General features: G+C 26.8%; 3 protein-coding genes across 10 annotated transcripts in view; 2 read left to right on the top strand and 1 right to left on the bottom strand.

Annotated features, from left to right (window-relative positions):
- LOC126898032 (odorant receptor 46a-like) overlaps nt 1-4,932 on the top strand; it is an 18,463-nt gene extending 13,531 nt beyond the window's left edge. Inside the window, exons 7-8 of the mRNA XM_050671981.1 lie at nt 2,126-2,284; nt 2,347-4,932. Coding sequence (XP_050527938.1) covers nt 2,126-2,284; nt 2,347-2,415 — 228 coding nt within the window. The 3' untranslated portion in view covers nt 2,416-4,932. The remainder of the gene's footprint in view (nt 1-2,125; nt 2,285-2,346) is intronic.
- Nucleotides 4,933-7,782: 2,850 nt separating this feature from the next.
- LOC126899093 (uncharacterized) lies at nt 7,783-8,442 on the top strand. The gene is made up of 2 exons (XM_050673637.1): nt 7,783-8,051; nt 8,110-8,442. The coding sequence occupies exons 1-2, from the start codon at nt 7,853-7,855 to the stop codon at nt 8,361-8,363; spliced, it is 453 nt and encodes a 150-aa protein (XP_050529594.1). The 5' UTR covers nt 7,783-7,852; the 3' UTR covers nt 8,364-8,442.
- A 3,096-nt stretch (nt 8,443-11,538) lies between these two features.
- Nucleotides 11,539-18,057, bottom strand: LOC126897821 (dnaJ homolog subfamily C member 1). Of its 8 annotated transcripts, none has more exons than XR_007702210.1 (11): nt 17,575-17,678; nt 17,019-17,164; nt 15,047-15,367; nt 14,832-14,935; nt 14,648-14,776; nt 14,034-14,565; nt 12,762-12,803; nt 12,498-12,632; nt 12,415-12,430; nt 11,979-12,018; nt 11,539-11,706 (listed from the first exon to the last, which is right to left on the bottom strand). XR_007702210.1 is itself a non-coding variant. In XM_050671710.1 (10 exons), the coding sequence occupies exons 1-8, from the start codon at nt 17,597-17,599 to the stop codon at nt 12,528-12,530; spliced, it is 1,404 nt and encodes a 467-aa protein (XP_050527667.1). In that variant the 5' UTR covers nt 17,600-17,678; the 3' UTR covers nt 11,910-12,018; nt 12,415-12,430; nt 12,511-12,527. The 8 variants fall into 8 exon arrangements, 6 of the variants coding, with proteins under 6 accessions (XP_050527667.1, XP_050527666.1, XP_050527668.1 ...); XR_007702209.1 differs by having other exon boundaries at nt 11,541-11,706; nt 12,511-12,632; XM_050671710.1 differs by lacking the exon at nt 11,539-11,706 and having other exon boundaries at nt 11,910-12,018; nt 12,511-12,632.
- Between the last annotated feature and the right edge of the window lie 873 nt (nt 18,058-18,930).

Here is an 18,930-nt window from a genome sequence, read left to right as displayed (position 1 = left end):
AGCTTCGATTTGAAGCTAAAATATAAAATATTTTTCATAATAAAGTATATCATATTAGCTTAAATTTAAGATATATATAAAAGTGTCAGTATTTCCGGAACACTCTCAAAAGTTCAGTTGAAAAAGTTAATTTTTTATAAAAAAGTTGATTGCTATATTTGTGTTAATATTCTCGATTTCATATTTTACATTTTTAACTTCATATTTCTATAACTTTTTGAAAAATATTTGGATTTTATGAGAAATACTATTTATATACTTCTTTCATTCGACATACTTTTTTTTAAATCGGATCATTTCTCTTTATAAAGGGCTTTCAAAACTTAAAATAGAAAGTAGAATTTTTTCTACTTATTTTTAATTAAAATATATTTATTTATTATTCATAAGTAACCTAATAATCAAACATAAATATTTCTTACATTAATTAGAAGTATTTTGTTATTATTTAGGCCATATGCGAAACTCTAATTGCAGAAATCTGAGCAAAAATGGGTTTAGAAAAGTATATTTTAGTCTCGGATGAAAAGTCCTTGTAGGCCAGTAAAATAATTTATAGATAACATAAAATTTCTTTTTTTAAGACCTTCAACTTTTATATTTGTTAGTCATAAAAGTAATAACTAAATTTTTACTTGACACAATCTTCAACATCATTTACGCACACATAAACCGTCCTCATATCACATTCAATGACATCCCTCCATCTCTTTATGGTATTCCTCTACCTCTTCTTCCTTCAACATTCATTTCCATAACTGTTCTTATAGCATCTTATTCCTCTCTCTTCATAACCAACTAAGTCTATTTTCTCTCATTTTATCCACGGTTAACGCTACATCTATACTCCCTCTTATATGCACGTTCCTTATCGTATCTTCTCTAGTCACTCCACTCATCTATCTAAGCATTCTCATCTCTGCTGTACTCATTCTCTGCTCTATTTCGTATCAACCAACCAACACTCTGAACCATACATCATAGCTGTTCTCATTACAGTTTTATAGAGTTTATCTTTCAGCCTCATTGGAATTTTTTTATCGCATAAGACACTAGACGCTTCTTTCCACTTCAACCACCCGCACTAAATTCTGTGTTTTAAATCCTCATCAATAGCAGAGATCTTTTGTACAATTGATCCTAAACACTTAAAACTTTCTATCTGTCCTATCACTTATTATTAATCCCTTTTCTTCAAGAGCTGATCTCCACACCTCTAGACTTTGATTAATTTCATCCTTATTTTCTCCTATTAACACTATATCGTCAGCAAACAATATGCACCACGGCATCTCTCCTTGTATTTCTCTAGTAATTTCATCCATCACTTTAGAGAATAAGTAAGGGCTAAAAGCAGAACCTTGGTGTACTCCTACTCTTACCCGAAAACCTTCTGTTACTCCTCCTACGCTTTTTACCCTGGTACAAGTTCCAATNTAAAACCAGAACCTTGGTGTACTCCTACTCTTACCCGAAAACCTTCTGTTACTCCTCCTACGCTTTTTACCCTGGTACAAGTTCCAATACATATCCTTTATTATATTAATGTACCTTTTCAGGACTCTTTTTGTCATGAATGCCCACTTTAAAACCTCTCTCGGTATTCTATAATACGCTTTCTCCAAATCTATAAGTACTATACACAGCTTTTTCTTCTTTTCCCTATACTTTTCTATTACTCGCCTCGCAAAAAATAATGACTCCATTGTTGACTTACCAGGCATAATTTCAAACTGGTTTTTAGTTACCGATGTCACATTTCTTATTCTCTTATATATTACTTTACCTTTAAATATCGACACCACAATACTATCCCTATACATAATATTTTGTTAAATATTAAATTATATGAAATTAATTATTATTCTTTTATATTTTACCTCGATGATGTTAATAATTAAAAAACATTCAATGCTTATAAAGACTATAAATTTATTATTTATAAAGTAATCTATTTGGTATTGAAATTTTTGTAGGGAAAGAATAATGTGTTTATTATGTATTTCTCAATACTTAATACTCATAAAGATAACTTACGTAGCCTCTGGAAAAAGTAGTAATTTTTAAGATAGGATGTTAAAACATAAAAATTATTAAATATATAATTATTTAACTTTTTTTTTAGAAAGATTCACTGGTATTTGGAGTTTATAACTCGAATTGGACAGAAATGAACTTAGAAAGTAAAAAGCTCGTTTTACTAACTATGAAAATGAATAATGCTCATCAATCAAAAATGAAAATAACTAGATATAAAACCATCGACTTAACTATGTTTATAGCTGTATGTTATAAAAATCATTAAATTTTTAAAGACTTTTAACATTATTATTATATAAATTTCAGGCTTTAAAAATGTGTTATTCGGTATTTTCAGTATTAAGGAATACACAACTAAGCAATAACCAAATTTAAATAATGGATACAATATATTAAAAATGGAATAAATATAAATGAAAATTTAAACTTATAAAAAAGCTAGTTAATTCTTATGTAGCAGTCGATATGTGAGCACAATTTATATTTTCTCTTATTTCTTTTGTAAATAAATCAGTAAATTTTTGTTTAAGTTTATACAAATAATAATCGTCTGTGCATTAATAATTCAAAGATGCTACTTAAAATCATGTAGGAGCTAAGAGGTAAACATATTATATTATTTCTGTATTAATAACGGAGCGGTAACAACAAGGCGTCTTTCAACAGTCACTCATCTTAGTTGCCTACTCCTTTAGTATAGCGATACCACAAAAAAACAAGCTGACATCGGTTGATACTATTACCTTATCTCACACAATAAATAACTCAAATAAACTCCCTTATCCAAACAACTGTAACATATTATTTCACATATTAAAATTGTTCAATCTAGATATCCAATCATAAATTTTATGCAGTTCTAAACGTGTTTTACCACCAAGTCATTTAACAAAATCTAAAAAACCCAAATTGACAACAAACATTTTCATCGCGTCTAATCGTTACGAGGCTATTCAGGATATGTTAATGACAGTCAAATGATTTCTGAATATTCGAATGAATAACTAACTCCTCTCCTCAAAAATTTATACATTGAAACGTGTTAGGATAGATAAGTTTTCAGTTTGTTTTACATATCAAATTGACTATCTGAAAAATCAATTTTGATTTTGATCATTTAAAACAATATCATTTAGCAAACTTAAATCATTCTCGTTCTCAATGGAAATATATAATTGTGTATTTGTAAGGGGATATACTTCTATATCGAGTAACTTTAATTGGCGAAACAATCAATAAAATGGTCAATGAAATCTAAAATCATTTTTTTGGTCATGGTTTATACAATAACATGTTACCAAAAAATATAGAATACTATAGAATGGTTCTAGAACACACGAATAGAGGTAAAAAGTTATTAAATAAGTAACATTATTCAACTTTGTAATTAAAATCTATTATTGTATCAAACCTATTTCGACAATATATGCATTAAAAACATTAGATATAAATGTAACATTAGCTTTAATTTGATATATGTTAAGAACACGGAATACTTCCAAAACATTTTCAAAAGTTCTACTTTTTATTCGTATTTTTCAAGTTTTGTATCTCCTCAGTATAAAGGGAAATAGCATAATTAAAAAAAAAAAGTATGTCGAATGAAAGGGGTATACATATATTTTTCAACAAATTATAGCAATTTAAAATTGAAAAAATAAAATATGGCTTCGAAAATTATAACACAGTAGTAGCATAATTGTTTAACTACATTACCTAATTGCACTTAGAGATAAACTGTCGGGACAAAAATTTTATTTTTGAACTTATAGTACTTATAGAAAGATTCTACTATTGAAATATGCAGAACTGAATTAATTTTAATGATTTACTTTAACTAAAAAACCAATAAAAAAAAAGTTGTTAAAAAGATTGTTGCGGTAAAAGTAGGTGATGAATAAAATAAATAATGCTAGTTGGTTTTCCAAGTGGCGTCGAGCCGTTTAATGAAAATAAAAACAAGAATTGTAACACAAAAGATTATATGCGAACCAATAGTAACAATAATAATACTAAAAATCCGTCGACAAAATAACAAGGAAAAAGACCGAAATTACGGTAGCGATTTGGTTGGGTTCACGGACGTTGTAACCAGTGGTGTAGTCCTAAAAATGTTTATGGGTATACGCCTATATTATGAATAGATAATAACGTGGGGGGCGGAGCCCCCCACACTCCCCATTGCACTTTATATTTTCTACATACAATATTTCACAATTATTTTGTTGAACTTTTAACTTTATACATTATTAACAGTGATATAGTCGTAATTTGATCAATAGATAAGTTAAAAACCTAAATGAGGAAACGTGGGGAATTCCACCCCCACACTACTTTTCAAAGGCCTTAACTATAACATAGTTTTGGGGGACGAAATACAAATATTGTGATGTTTTAACTGTGTTAAAAATATGTATTTTCTAATTATTACATAATGCAACTAAAACTCCTAACCCTCCCAGATACGGCCTTGATCCTTCCAACTTCCAAACTATTACTCGAATATTTTTACTGACACTTCTAAGTTCTTACATAAATTAAATTTCATAGTCATATAATCGATAAGTGTATTATTAGATACTGTTATATTTTTTATAAATAAACAATAAACTTTATGCAGTAATAAAATAATCTTACAATCATTGTTTTCAAATCGTTAAAACATAAATGAAATAAACGTGAATGGATACATGTTAGCACTATCTTAATTCATTATAGGTCATATATTAAATACTAGATTGGTTGGTAAACGGTTTATTACGGAAAAATACAAATTACCAATTTCAACAGCTATAGGTTAACCCAATAACTTTCAGTTTCAACTTAGTATGTGCTATATCGTTAATTTCTGGTCGATGATTTAAATTTTGTCAAATGTCAATAAAATTGTCGTGAAATGATAAACATTATCCTATTTATTTTATTGATATTGATTTATACACTTTGACAGTGTTTTGTTTTACATTTATATTCTATTTTTAAAATGATAATAGTCTCGAGCCATATTTGTGTTTATAACTTCAGACATATGTTTATATGTGGTATGACTGTAGAGATTAAACAAACTGATAAGAGTTATTCAAAATTTGTGTTTTATGACAAACATACCTATATTCGATACCCACGTATTACTTTTTATTTTATTCTTTAGTCTATACTCTTTAACTATTTTATAAATACGTATATACACTAATAAGAAAACTAACAGTGGGTATACGTCGTATACCCGCGTATCACTCATGATTTTATAAGTATACGCATTAACAGAAAAACAAAGAAGTGGGTATACCCGCGTATACGCTCCACGACACCTCTGGTTGTAACCAAAGAGATAGGTGTCACGAAGATGACCGTATTCAATCGTAGTCACTACTCACTCGAGAGTAGTTGATCGCGCATTGGTGAAAAATGGACGATTTGGACATAGCGTTATTAGTATGTTTGGATGATGAAGAGTCATCAGAAGACGAAAACAATCGTTTGGAGGAGAGTGTTATGTTCAAAAATCGTGAAACTGAGGGTTGGGTTGATGTTGCTTTTGGAATAATCCACCAATTGCCTACTTTAAAAAAAAAAAAAATTGGTTGGGAATTTTTTCTGCTATTCTCCAAAATTACTCCTTCGTTGACTAGAATGAATCATTAAATAGAAAATTTTATGACAATTAAAAAAATTGTATAGTTAAGATCAATATACAGTCAGAAAGTTTTATAATTACTATTTATTGTAAATTTATCAGAAAAGCTCTATATTGTTTTGCATTTTTATGGTAATAGATAACTTAAATAGGAGTAATAGTGTTAATTAAGCTATAGTTTTGACAAAATCAATTAATTGTTCATCATTTTCGCTCGTCCAAATCACGTTTCCACTCATTGTATAATTTAAAAATGCACACCGCTACACGGGAAAAACGTTAAACTTTTGTTTATCACCGCTATGACGGCCGTCATGCAACTGACAGCACCGCTATTTGACGTTACGGTGACACTCAACGTACTCTAGGAAACCTACTCCGATGTTATTTATAGAAAACGTCACCCAACGCTATATTACGGCCGCTAGATAACGGCACCGCTTTTCTAGGAAACCATAAACGGTCCGGTTTACAGTGAAGCGGTAGCTGTGTGGTGAACTGGGTTTCTAAGTCCAGTTTCAGCCAGTCGGAAGAGTACCAATAGGAAGAGTCAAAGTAAAAATACAGTGTAACATTCACTATGAGTACTGATCAATTTATTTGTGTTCATGTCCCTTTTTATATTTTAAGAAACATGATTAATTACGAATTAATACAAGGTTAAGACAACATTTAAAGTAAACAAAACACCATTAAAATATAATCTTTAAAATCTAATTTAAAAGACTATTAAGTATTGCTACATATTTCAAGATGCCGTTCACGACAGCTGAGAAGGAGCTGATACGACCGCGGGGTGTCAACGTGTGACAACGCCGTGGCCGTGTCAAGATCTACTTAATTGAGTGAATTATAAAATTTGATTATATTTATAAAAATCCATTTTTAAATTAAGGTGAAACTAAATATCATTTTTTTTTTTATATTTATAATTTATATAGCGACATGTTACAAAAAAAATTAAAATTTTAAAGACTGGTAGTAGCATACACAAATAGAGTTAAAAAATTAATAAATTACAAAGTAAAATTTTTTTCTTTTGTAGTTGAATACTTTTATCATATCAAATCTAATTCGACAATAAATTCTTTAAAAATATTATAAATGAATGATTTTAATTGTTTGTACGCATAAAGCTGTTTAAGCTACTTTTCATTTAATTAAGGGATTTTTTTTTCAATTTTTAAGGGTAATATCTTCAACTAAATACGAATTGTAATTATTTGACATATCGTTGAAAAAAGTATGTCAAGTGAGGATTGGAAAAATATATCGCAGTCTCAAAAAAACCACATAATAAAATAATATTAATATGAATAATTCTCACGAGGGGAGACTAGACTGATGGAATTCTTGATATTTATTGAATCAAAATGAGATAAAAATAGATCAAATGATTTGAAAATTTTTTCTAACTCAAAAAGATGCAGAATATTAACAGCCACAGGTGGAATCGAACCTGCTACCCTAAGCGTGAAAGTCAAGTGTTACAGATTCAGCAACTGTTCGTAGCTTTCGTTGATTGATAAAATTGGCCATTTAAGTTAACCCATCAACGCCGAGAATTATTTTTTTTCAAACTTTTTTACTAAAAACAGATTAATATACAACACAAAAATAAAAAAAATTATTTTTAAATTTTTTGAAAATACGATTTCTGAGATATTGAGTGTCACCATATGGGTACACTCGGCTTTTACCTATTAAATTATTATTCTAAGAACGCGCGATAAAAATAGCAATACGAATGTCACCATATGGGGACGCCAGGCGTTGATGGGTTAATTTAAATTTTCGACTTTAAAAAAGCAAAAAAATTTAAATAAGTTTTACTTCTTATGTCTTATGAACTTTATTCTATGTCAATTAAATTATATAATAATCATGAAAGTCAGTGTATACCCCTTGTAAGATATTTTAAAATAAAACAAATTACAAAACCCAGAATTTTCTTATCTTATTTAGGTGTTAATGTCATATCGTAATACGAGTCTTTTCATTTCTTATAGATTAAGAAATAATATCAAAGAATATTCTTTTTCATACTGATAATTTTTTATTATTGAAATTAAACCTTATTATTCAATATAGTAGTAAATGTTTTATCATGGAAAATAAATTAAACTAAATCAGTATTAGTTGTTAAAAGTCAAATGGTTTTTCTTACACATAAATATGTACCTTAATAAACATTTTATTTACACAATTATTTTAATTATTACTCTCTATCTGAGAGTGGAATGTTCCCTGATCGACATCGATCGTAGTGAACTGCTAGATTCTTATAAAATGTCTAAAAAAAATGTGTTATCCACTTTGAAACATCGACGTTTCATATCATACTTCGCAGTAGGAATAGGACGAGTCCTCTCAGGTATAGTCATAATATTCAAAAAATCATATGTAATGTTATTTATAAATTTTCAACTCAGGGTTTCATTACAAAGCAACACCGCGAAAAGTAATTTTATGCGAAGATTATGAATGCTACAGAGGTTACTGTGTATCACGCTGTGGATTTATATACGGCAGAGCAAAATGGTGTTACATGACTCAAGATGACCCAAAACCAAATCGTATAATAAACAATTATGTGCCTTGTGTGTCTTCCAAAGAATGCACTGGATGTTGGGAATGTGCCGGTTCTTGTACTGACGGTTGGGATTTACCAGAACGTTACTACTAATTGAAAAAAAAAAAAGTTTTCAGAAAAAATATATAAAAAACAGCGAAATATTCATAATTTAGTAATATATTCACTTGATATTGGTAAATACACTTTTATTAAATTTAAATATAAAGCGTTTTATTAATACTAGACTTGAATTTCTTATTTTTCGTTTTAAAAATATTCACTATATGTGATAATCTTATTAGAAATTAAAGGATTTAAGTCGTAATGAACGTGATTAAATCTCAATTAGTTGAGTGGAGTGTATTAATTCTACTATCTTAACTTTAATAATATATTTTAGCGACTTTTAAAAAAAAAGTTGAAGCATTTTCTTCAAGGTGCGTAGCCATAATTATTTATTTATTAGAGATGAAGAAGTTTAACCTTAGCTAGTGTCATGCACAGAAATATTAAACGAAGGTGGATATTATCAAAGTATGTTACTCTTACGACCTTTTTTGTTAGTCATTAATTTTTTTTCGTGCTTACTATGTAAGCAGCTGGTATTAATATTTTAGTAAAATTATTTTGGATATCATTTTAAAAGATTGCTAAATCGGGGTTTTTACATTTTAAACAGGTTTTTCGACAACCCTATTGTTGATATTATATTTATATAAAATTACAAATAACAACTTTTTGTTAAAACGTTGTATTTAAAAAAAAAAAATAAATATAAAAATAAAAAGACTTAATGGAAAATCTTTCAGGCCTATCTACTATGTAAAATATACACTGTATATTATACAGTTTTATTTATTTATAATATTGATAACGTAGCGATATCCACAAAAAAAAAACAAACTTTAGTTTAGATCACGAATAATGCAAAATAAACTGATCACGACATGGTCGGCGAAAACGACAAGTACACTCCGGTTTTGTTAGAGAAAATCTGTAGAAGTTGAGAATATTCGTCGAACTGTGAGCTCTAGCGACCAACACGTGTTCGGAATACAACATTTTGAAAACCGAGTGGGGAATTGGAAAATAAATATAAAATATTAGCAGCGCCGTTACTTCAAAATTCCCCTTTCTTTTTTAGAATTGTGTATCCAAACCGGTCTCGTGTCCATTTTATCTTAGTTCGTGGTTTAAATAACTAGTCTCGCTACGGGTTTGCATCGCAATCTAGGGAAGGTGGCAAAAGCGGATTGCAAAGGATGACACGTTGCCTCGGTGAGATACCGTTTCGGCACGACGTTGCGTCGGACGTTCGACGTATTTGTGGTCGTGTTGACGCGAGGACGTGACGGTTCGTCATGAAACTCAAATAAACGGATACCGCTATCTGTCGGTAAAAAAGCGCACCAATCGGAATGTAAATAATATGAAAATTACAATATATATTAATAGCAGGATATTCGATACCAACCGTCACTAGCATTAAAAGAATATTTACTCTCCTCTATAAACCAATTTTCACCTCATTATGAATCGGAGTCATACAAAATAGTGAATACTTTGTATTGTACTAAACTGTTATGAAAAATACGATTGTTGATAAAATTACTTGTGTTCGTAAATAGGAAGAACAAGTATTTTATACGTTCGATAAGAATTTAATGTTGTTATGCTCCACAGTAAATATAAATAATTCAAATGGTGAACATAATGAATTCAGTGACTCCTGTTGTTTACATATCATTACTTAATAACACTCAAGTTTTCCATACAAACTTACACGAAAGTATACTTAATATATAACCTTTCGAAAAGATTAATGAGTTTCGGTACCTAGGTGCAGTTTTGAGTTATAACATTGATTGGGCTAGGGAGATAGGTTCAAGGATAACAAAAGCAGGAAGAGCAATTTTTGCTCTAAATAAGTTCTTAAAGTCAATAGTATTTTCCAAAAAACTTATTCGATAATACAGCAATAATAAGACCCACACTCATATAGGAGTGCGAGACGCGGATTACCATAAGTAATACGGAAAGAAAACTCAGAACTTTTAAGAACAAAATATGGAGGATAATATGTAGACCAGTATATGATAATGAAAAAAGAAACATGTAGGAGAAAATTATAACAAAGAGCTGCAGGAAGAAATAGATATGGCATCAGTAGTAAGTTTCATTAGAGGCCAAAGGATTCAATGGCCAGGTCGCATGTGCGGCGTAATGAGCACGATATAAACTGGGTAGTCCTGGAATGGAAGCTTACAGGAAAAAGACCTCGAGAACGGACAAGGTAAAGAAGGATAGATATAATGGAAGAGAACTTAAACCGAATGGGAATTCAGGAATAGAGAGAACTTGCTCGGACCAGGGAAAAATGGAGGATTAGCAGTAAAAAGTCTTTGAGTATTAATGGCGAGTTGAAGAAGACAACCAACCACTCTCAGTAATAACAGATTTTTAACAAGCTTTCATTAATGCAAATTTTAAAAAAACACGGGTTAGCAAAAAAGTACATTATAAAATGCAAAATTCGCTCAACATACGCAAATTTTGTCTGCATACGTTCCTTCAGAGCATGTTATAATACCTATAAATGAAAATGAAAATGTTTTTCTCAATTTTTTAAATTATTTTGAGTACTTGAATTAAGATAAAATAAGCAAAAGAAAAATACATACACAACCTAAATTTCCTTTTTTTTTTTTGCTATTTTGAAGGTAATTGTTATAATTTTATAAATCGAAAACATTTTAGAAAATCCAAACTCACTCCCCTCCCTGTATATAAGTCAGTATTCTGAATTTGTACCTAATTTTAAATTTTACTTATTGAATAATTTATAAATAAATACTAAGTTCTCTAAAATGTTTCTAGAAATAAATTTTATACCAATTGTGTAATTTATGTTACAATTGGAAAACAAGTATCTATTTTGAATACTAAAATTTAATTTCGATGTATAAGTATATGTATAATAGTGTAAGAAATTTTCAAAATAAATTGAAGATAAGTTTTTAATATAATAAATATACAACAATTTGTAGAACTTTTGGGGTTGTTTCAAGAAAATTTTGACAAGTTATACATTATTTTATCTTGTTTAATCAATAACAACATTTAGTAATATAATTTTGAACCAAAATATTATACTACTCGAATTATAGAGTAATTAGAACTAAATTTATAAATTTGGTTGGACTACTCTTCATAATTTATTTAACAAACAATGAATACATAGTATATTGATTTACAACACAAATATTTATACATAAAAAATAAAATTGAGATAAATAAAGAAAATTCTGAAGAAAAAAAATACATAATACTCCTATATTTTGGAAAATACAAAGTGGTAATTAATAAGTAACGGACGTACTTTAAAAAAATTATTAATTTCTAAAAACTGCATTGAAACAATAATATATAAAAAACAAAAGATATTGAAGATTACCTGAAAGCAATAAAATATAAATATATTCTTAAATTTTTATATTGAAAGTAATTCTATATTTAACAATGAAAATGGGTAAACATTTTTAAAGGAATTATAAAATTAAATTTAGTGAAAAGAAACATTCAATAAATAATAAAAAATATTTTTTCTATAAAATAATTATTTTTAATTACTAATAATTCGTAAACATTTATATTTACATTTAATATTCATGTATATATATATATATATATATATATTTTTTTTTTCTATACAAATGTCACACTTACAAGTTAAAATCAATGCTTCGGTTCAAAATACATTTTAAGCCTAAATTACATAAAAATATAAGAAATCTGTAATATTAACATTAAAAAGAAAATTAATTAAAGATATGTTTCAAAAATAACATAAACAAGGAATCCATTTTAATAAGATAACAAAAATTAAACAATAACAAACCAGAAGAATATACATTAAGTTTCACGAGTTCAAATCACAGAATACCAATAAAATTTTCATATAATTAACTCTTTTTCACTTAAATCTGACATATGAATTTTATTTTTATAAAATTGGTAGATATACACTAATTTTTTGAAACAATAATGATGGTAGTATTGTAGGGTAACCAATAATTATTTTCAGATATTAAGAAAAATATTGTGTTAAGTATGCTAATTGACATTTTTTATGAATTCAAGATATATAAATTTAAATACTTACAAACTGATATTGCATACTGTAAGTAATAAATCATGCTAAAATAATCACAACCAAATCAGACTTAAAAAAGAATGTATACAAACACAAGAATATTACATGAATCTGGATATTTATTATTCTGTATTGACTATATCATCATTTTCCAAAGGTTCATCCGTCAAATCTTTTTTCTTTTTAACCATTTCAACTATTTCTTTATAACGTGCCATACATTCTTCCTGTAAAATTAATATGAATAATAGTATAATTGTAATATATAAAATATAATAATGTATGTAAATTGGACAAAGATTAAAATTTTATATTATAATTAATTTATATATTTTTATAATTTTTATATCACTTACAAAAATCAAATGAGTATAATGACATAATAACTCATAAATAATCTATAACAAATACATTAAGTAATGAAAAATAAATGCATAAAAAAGAAACAAATGCAAAGTCAAGAATAATTTTAAATGTACTGATTACATTAGATTAGTACTCTTATTAATTTTTTTACTAATTTATTTTAAATTGTAAAATGTACATTAAAATTAAAAGAAATAAGGTGAAGTGTGATAATTGTAATTACATTTTTTTTAGATAAATACTTAAATCTTTATTTTAAACTTACATCTAAAATGATAGTACATATATAAGGACTAGCATTTTTCAATCTAAAATAAATTTTGTTAATTATTCAAAGAGAAAAAATGTATTTACAATTACCCCACATTACTCTAATACAAAAGTTATAATAAGTATTTTAAATAATTTAATTTAAATTATAGGAAATCCTGAAAAACACAAGTTTTATAGAATTAAAGGGTATTAAGGAAATTAAAATTTATCAAAAATATCTTGCTACATGTAATTTTACAAATATATAATTTTAAATACTATTAAATCATTGATTATTTTAGATCAATATACTATTATAGATGCTTTTTTCATTAATTATTTTGGTGTGAGTTAGTCATTTTTAGAATTAAGAAAAAAATTTTATTAATCATTGTAATCTTGAGTAAAAACATAAAATAATTATATTAAATATTATTATTGAATAAAACAAAAAATGTCTTGCTTCATGTGTTTTAAACATTTTTTTTATAATTTATTTAGTCAAAGTCAAGTTATTATACTAAAAATATCATATTGTTATTTAAACATTAAATAGTATATATATTTATAAGTAATAGCTAAAAACTAATAACAACCTTTGGGAAATTTATTAAAAAAAATTTGTTTATCGGTTTATTTGTACAGAATGAGTACATTAATTAAAATATTTAATACAAAAATTAATATAATTAATGATTTTAAAGTTTATTATTGTCATCATAGTAATCTTAAGATTAAGATTTATAGTTATTTAATTATCTGATCACTACCACGGGACAATTGAGTTAGTTATAAAAATGTATCAAATAGATTAATTTCTTCTCACAAGTTAAAATTGAACAAATTTATATACATAAATAGATATTAACAAATAGGGATCGTATAATATTTTTTTAGACATTTTTATTTCTTGTGAATAAAATAAAATAATTTTTTATCATTAACTTTAAAAAAAGATTTAAAATTAATTAGGATATGTTACAATTAACTATTAAAAAATTAATATTTACTTTAGTTTTATCAGGAACACATTTAGCAATTTTTTCCCATCGATTTTCAGTAGATCCTTTTGGATACTTAGTAAGAGCACTCTCTAATGATTTTTGTTGTATTTGATTCCATGCACTGTCTGTTGATTCATTATTATTAACTGCTCTAGTTTTTTTCTTTTTAAATTCTTCAACATTTGGTGATCCTATCATTTCACCAGAAGTGGGAACTTTGTAATTATTTTGTTTCATTTTGTTTGCCATATAAGCGACTTCAGGGACAGGTCGATTCATTGCTTTAGCAACTTTTTGCCACCTGTCAGAGGTACCTGATGGGTATTTATTAACAAGTTGTGACAATTCATATAAATCTTCATCTGTCCATAAACCACCTACAACAGCTGGTATTTCATTTTGATCAGAACTAGATTTATCATGAGTTTCAATTGTAGCATTGTTTTGTTGGCTATTAATTTCTGGCAATTTGTAAGGAGTTTTGCGACGCCTTACACGTTCTCGAATAATGGGTTCTGGTTTATCAAATTCTTCAGTTCTACACAACATAAGATAAGAATAGATAAAATTATGTATATACAATATAAATAAAATTATTTTTAGAAATAAAAAGAAATTACTTTTCTTTGGTATTACGTTCTTTGAATTTGGTAATTAAAAATGAAATTGTGGATGTCGTCAACCATGGTAAATTTATTATCAAAAGCCACAGCCAGTATGGAATTTGGAATGGCAATGTATTTTTTACACTGAAACAAAAAACTAGTTATTTTATTGAAATTGTGATTTATTACAACATCATACCTAGGTTTTGGAATATTAATATCAAATTCAGGAGGTAAAGTTGAATCCCCTCTATATTTTTTTTGTTTTCGCAGTTTTTTTACTTTTGAACTTAAAAGATTCTCCTACATTTAAATACACTTTGTTAAACACAAAATATTGAAATTTAAAAATAAATAATCAATTGTTCACACAAGTTGACAAAATGATTTTAAATAATATAAAATTCAACTTACTACTGTAAGTTTATTTTCAACATAAGAACCCCAAGCTACTAAATATTGTCCTACACTTATGATAGAAAACAGTATCACAAACATCTCTAATAATCCCAATTTACGAACTCTTCTGTAATAATAGAGTGCATGTCTCCAATTTGGTAAACCAGTTTTTAATACTTCATCATAATATTCTCGCTTTTCTGGATCTTTTAATACTTCATGGATAGCAACTAATTCTCGAAATCTTTCATCAGCATCAGGTGACTTATTTCTATCCGGATGTAGTAATAGTGACATTTTTTTGAAAGACTGTCTAATTGTGGTTAGATTGGCATCCTACATAATATATAATAATAATTGATATTAATATAGATATATATATGTGGGTACTATTGATGTCTAGATGGTACCACTTCCAGGGTCTGAATACAAGTAGCGGTATCATCTAGTAATAACATTATGGAAACTTAAATTAAGTTATGTGTGAGTCGACTAAGACATATTAATGTCATTATGTGTGTTTAATTTATATAAGTTTTTTTTTTTTTAATGTTTTATCATAACTTTTGTGTAAATGAATAATAATATACATTATAAATAATATTATAATATCTTTGTTCAATTTCTGTTGTTGTCTGTCGTTTTACACACACATGCATACAAATATATATTAAAAATACTTGGCATACATACCTATAATATATATTATATATTAAAATACTAATTGATATTTAAAAAAATATTTTAAGTTTATTAGCTAGATTTTAATCTAGATAGAGTTAACTTTAGATCATACATTTATAAATATCTACAAACTAAAGCCTAATTAGAATCCTTAGAAATTTGTTTAAATTGAAATTATGCCTAATAGGCATTTAAGTCACTGTTTCGCCAAAATCATTTATTAAATTTTTTTCGATTTTAGAAGTGTAGATACATATCCAATGATAAAACTACTAATGTCTTTTATTTTATAAAAATAGTCATTTTTGTTTGCCATTTATGAGAGAAATAGCGCAAGTTTAGAAATTATTTTATGTTTCTAAAATGACAAGATGTTGTCGATTAAAAATTCAAACAAATTTCTATTGTAATAAATATGATTACATTTCAATTTAAGATACATAAACGTAATCATGCATTCCTCACCACTTTCTTAGGAAGTAGAAAAAGTTATTTTTTTTATTGCAAAATTTCATTTTTTGGACTTCTCAAATGACTCATTAAATTGACTATATTTTCTTATAACTTAATTATCATTGTCAAATTGCAATAGAGATTTGACTCTTCAACCCTCCCCTTATATAATCTGAATACAAGGTCATTCCTTAACTACGCTCATTCAATATCATTAAAACATAAAGTAAAAAAAAATCTTTTTAAGTTTTATATTTTACTATGCATTATAATTTTTATAGAAATATTTAGTTCTATATTTTGTCTTGCTCCTTAAAATTGAACCAATTTGAATTTTTTAAACAACAACATACAGAATGATTCTTTTAACATTAGACACTCAATTTTTCTTGTGATAAAAATAGTAGGACTCAGGTCTCACATCCAGTCAATACTTTGATAAATACTGAAATACTGGTCCAAAATTTTTTATCAATCTGTCATTTTCTATTTTATAAGTTAGGTATATATGTATATTTCCATTTAAATAATTAAAGTTGACATCTCTATAAGACATAAGGGATGAACATACAAATTTTTTTATAACAGATGTGATATGAGGACGGCCAATGTAAGTGTAAATGATGTGGTAGATTGTATCAATTAGAAGTTAAGGATAAGAGTGGCCAACCTCAAGTAATTGGGATAAAGGCAAGGTGAAAGAAGAAGAAGAATAACTTTTTCAATAATGTGTCAAAAGTTGTGAAACTTTGGTAGAAAAAAGTTTTTATTTTACTTTATGTTTATGTATATCTAATTAATTTCATTAAACTAAGATTTCCTATAGTAAGTAATAAGGAGATATTCTTACTTCAGGAACATCTAGGTATTTATAAAAATTGATATTGTTCAATTCTTCAACTGTATCAAAAACTTCAAGTTGTTTAGTTTCCCATCCTAAAATGGACGGTGTTATATTTGCTAATAGGATACAAATTACTGCTAACATTTTTGAGTCTGTAATAAAAAATGCATTTACTTATTTCAATGAACATAAATTTGTTTTTACTTCCATTTACAAGTAAATCTGAGTAAAAATAAAATAATACTTTCTCAATAGCTTATAAATATTTTAAATTCATTCACGTCATATACATCAAGTTAAATGAATAATATTTTAAAGTTTGTATTTATAAATATGAATAATATGTACTGTACTCATATAGTAACTAATTTTTTTTACTGGTTTAACTAATATTAAATTGTAACAATTGTAGAAGTAAAAATCTTAAATTTTAACGAATTATTACTAAGAAAGCAACTAGTAACTCTAATACTCGAGTACAAAATGCAAACTATATGTAATTACAACATATGAAAATATTTAACATAACCATATACTAATATTAACTCATTTAAATTAATACCATGTTCATTGAACATAAAAAACATAGCAAAATTTATCAATATGGTCGAGTAAAAAAGGGTATTTTAACACGGCGACCTATTTTCATTACACGTCATTATATAAAATAGTTAATACATATAACTCACTCATCGTCATTAACTAAATCGTTTATTTTCAAAATCCTTAAAAATGAAGTTGAAGAAGAGAAAAAATTATTTAAATTACATGAGTTTAACGAATCAGCTAAAAACGAACACGTATAATTTTCCGCTGTTGGACAGAGCGGCCGCGAACGTGGCGGTAAACATGAGCCAACTACTTCACGTTTTGCCTAGCAAAGACTGATATCCGTTGACACAGCTGTAGAACTGCCACTGTCACCACTTTTAATCACGAAAGAATGATCAGTAAACCAATCGTAGACGTTGTAAAATATATCGGCAATTCGGCAATATTGTCTGTTAAAAGTACTCACAAACTACATTTGCATAGATCATATGTATACTGTGCGTGTGGCACAATTTTATCAGTTATCAATCGTCAGCTTTAAGCGGTTCAGCAGCAAATATAATGATAATAAGAACTCAAAACCACTATTTACCTCCATAACTTAAGCACCTCAATAAAATTGAGTGTGCATAATATTAAATAAAATTTTAAATATAAAATAAATTTTATTTTTAGTAAACTTCAGTTTTCTGTAAACTTCAGTTCAGTTAAATGGTAATATAAATAATACATATCCAAATTAATGTATTTTTTAAAATTTTATGTAGTAGTAAAACTTAACTCTTTACTAAAGCGGACTGAGAGGTGTTTGGATCATTGTAATAGAAAAATATTTGGCCCGCATAGCTATATTAACCGACCTAATTAATCAAATTTTCTTTTTTTATTTTTATATTTAAAATAATTATTACCTTCTTAGACTATGTTCAACGCGTATTTTTTATTATTTACAACTAATGAAAAAATTAAAAATATATTTTTAACGTAGTCTAAAGAAGTATTAATTATTAAAAAATTAAAACTCAATAAATAATAATTATATCAAAAGTTGTGAGCGTTGTTAATTAATATTGAGACAATCTGTATAATTTATAACTTATAATTCAATATCCCTTTTTAGAAAATTCCAATGAAAATTATTTATTTATTGTCCACAAATGATTTTAGAAAAAAATTTATTATGATAATTTTTATATAAAGTATAATAAGTTGAGTTGTTAAGAAATGAACCGCGAACGAATCAAGTATTTGTGAAATGTTAGACCGGTTAAAAATTTGTCTCATTCTAGTAAAATATGATATGACGCCTCTGGATTAGTCCAAACCTTGAAGATCGACCTCTGAACCAATGAATCATAATAATAAT

The sequence above is a fragment of the Daktulosphaira vitifoliae genome, unplaced genomic scaffold (genome assembly GCF_025091365.1).
Source record: "Daktulosphaira vitifoliae isolate Bord-2020 unplaced genomic scaffold, ASM2509136v1 Scaffold_2, whole genome shotgun sequence".
NCBI lineage: Eukaryota > Metazoa > Arthropoda > Insecta > Hemiptera > Phylloxeridae > Daktulosphaira > Daktulosphaira vitifoliae.
The sequence above is the reverse complement of the archived record's forward strand: the minus strand, read 5'-3'. Positions and strand labels throughout refer to the sequence as shown.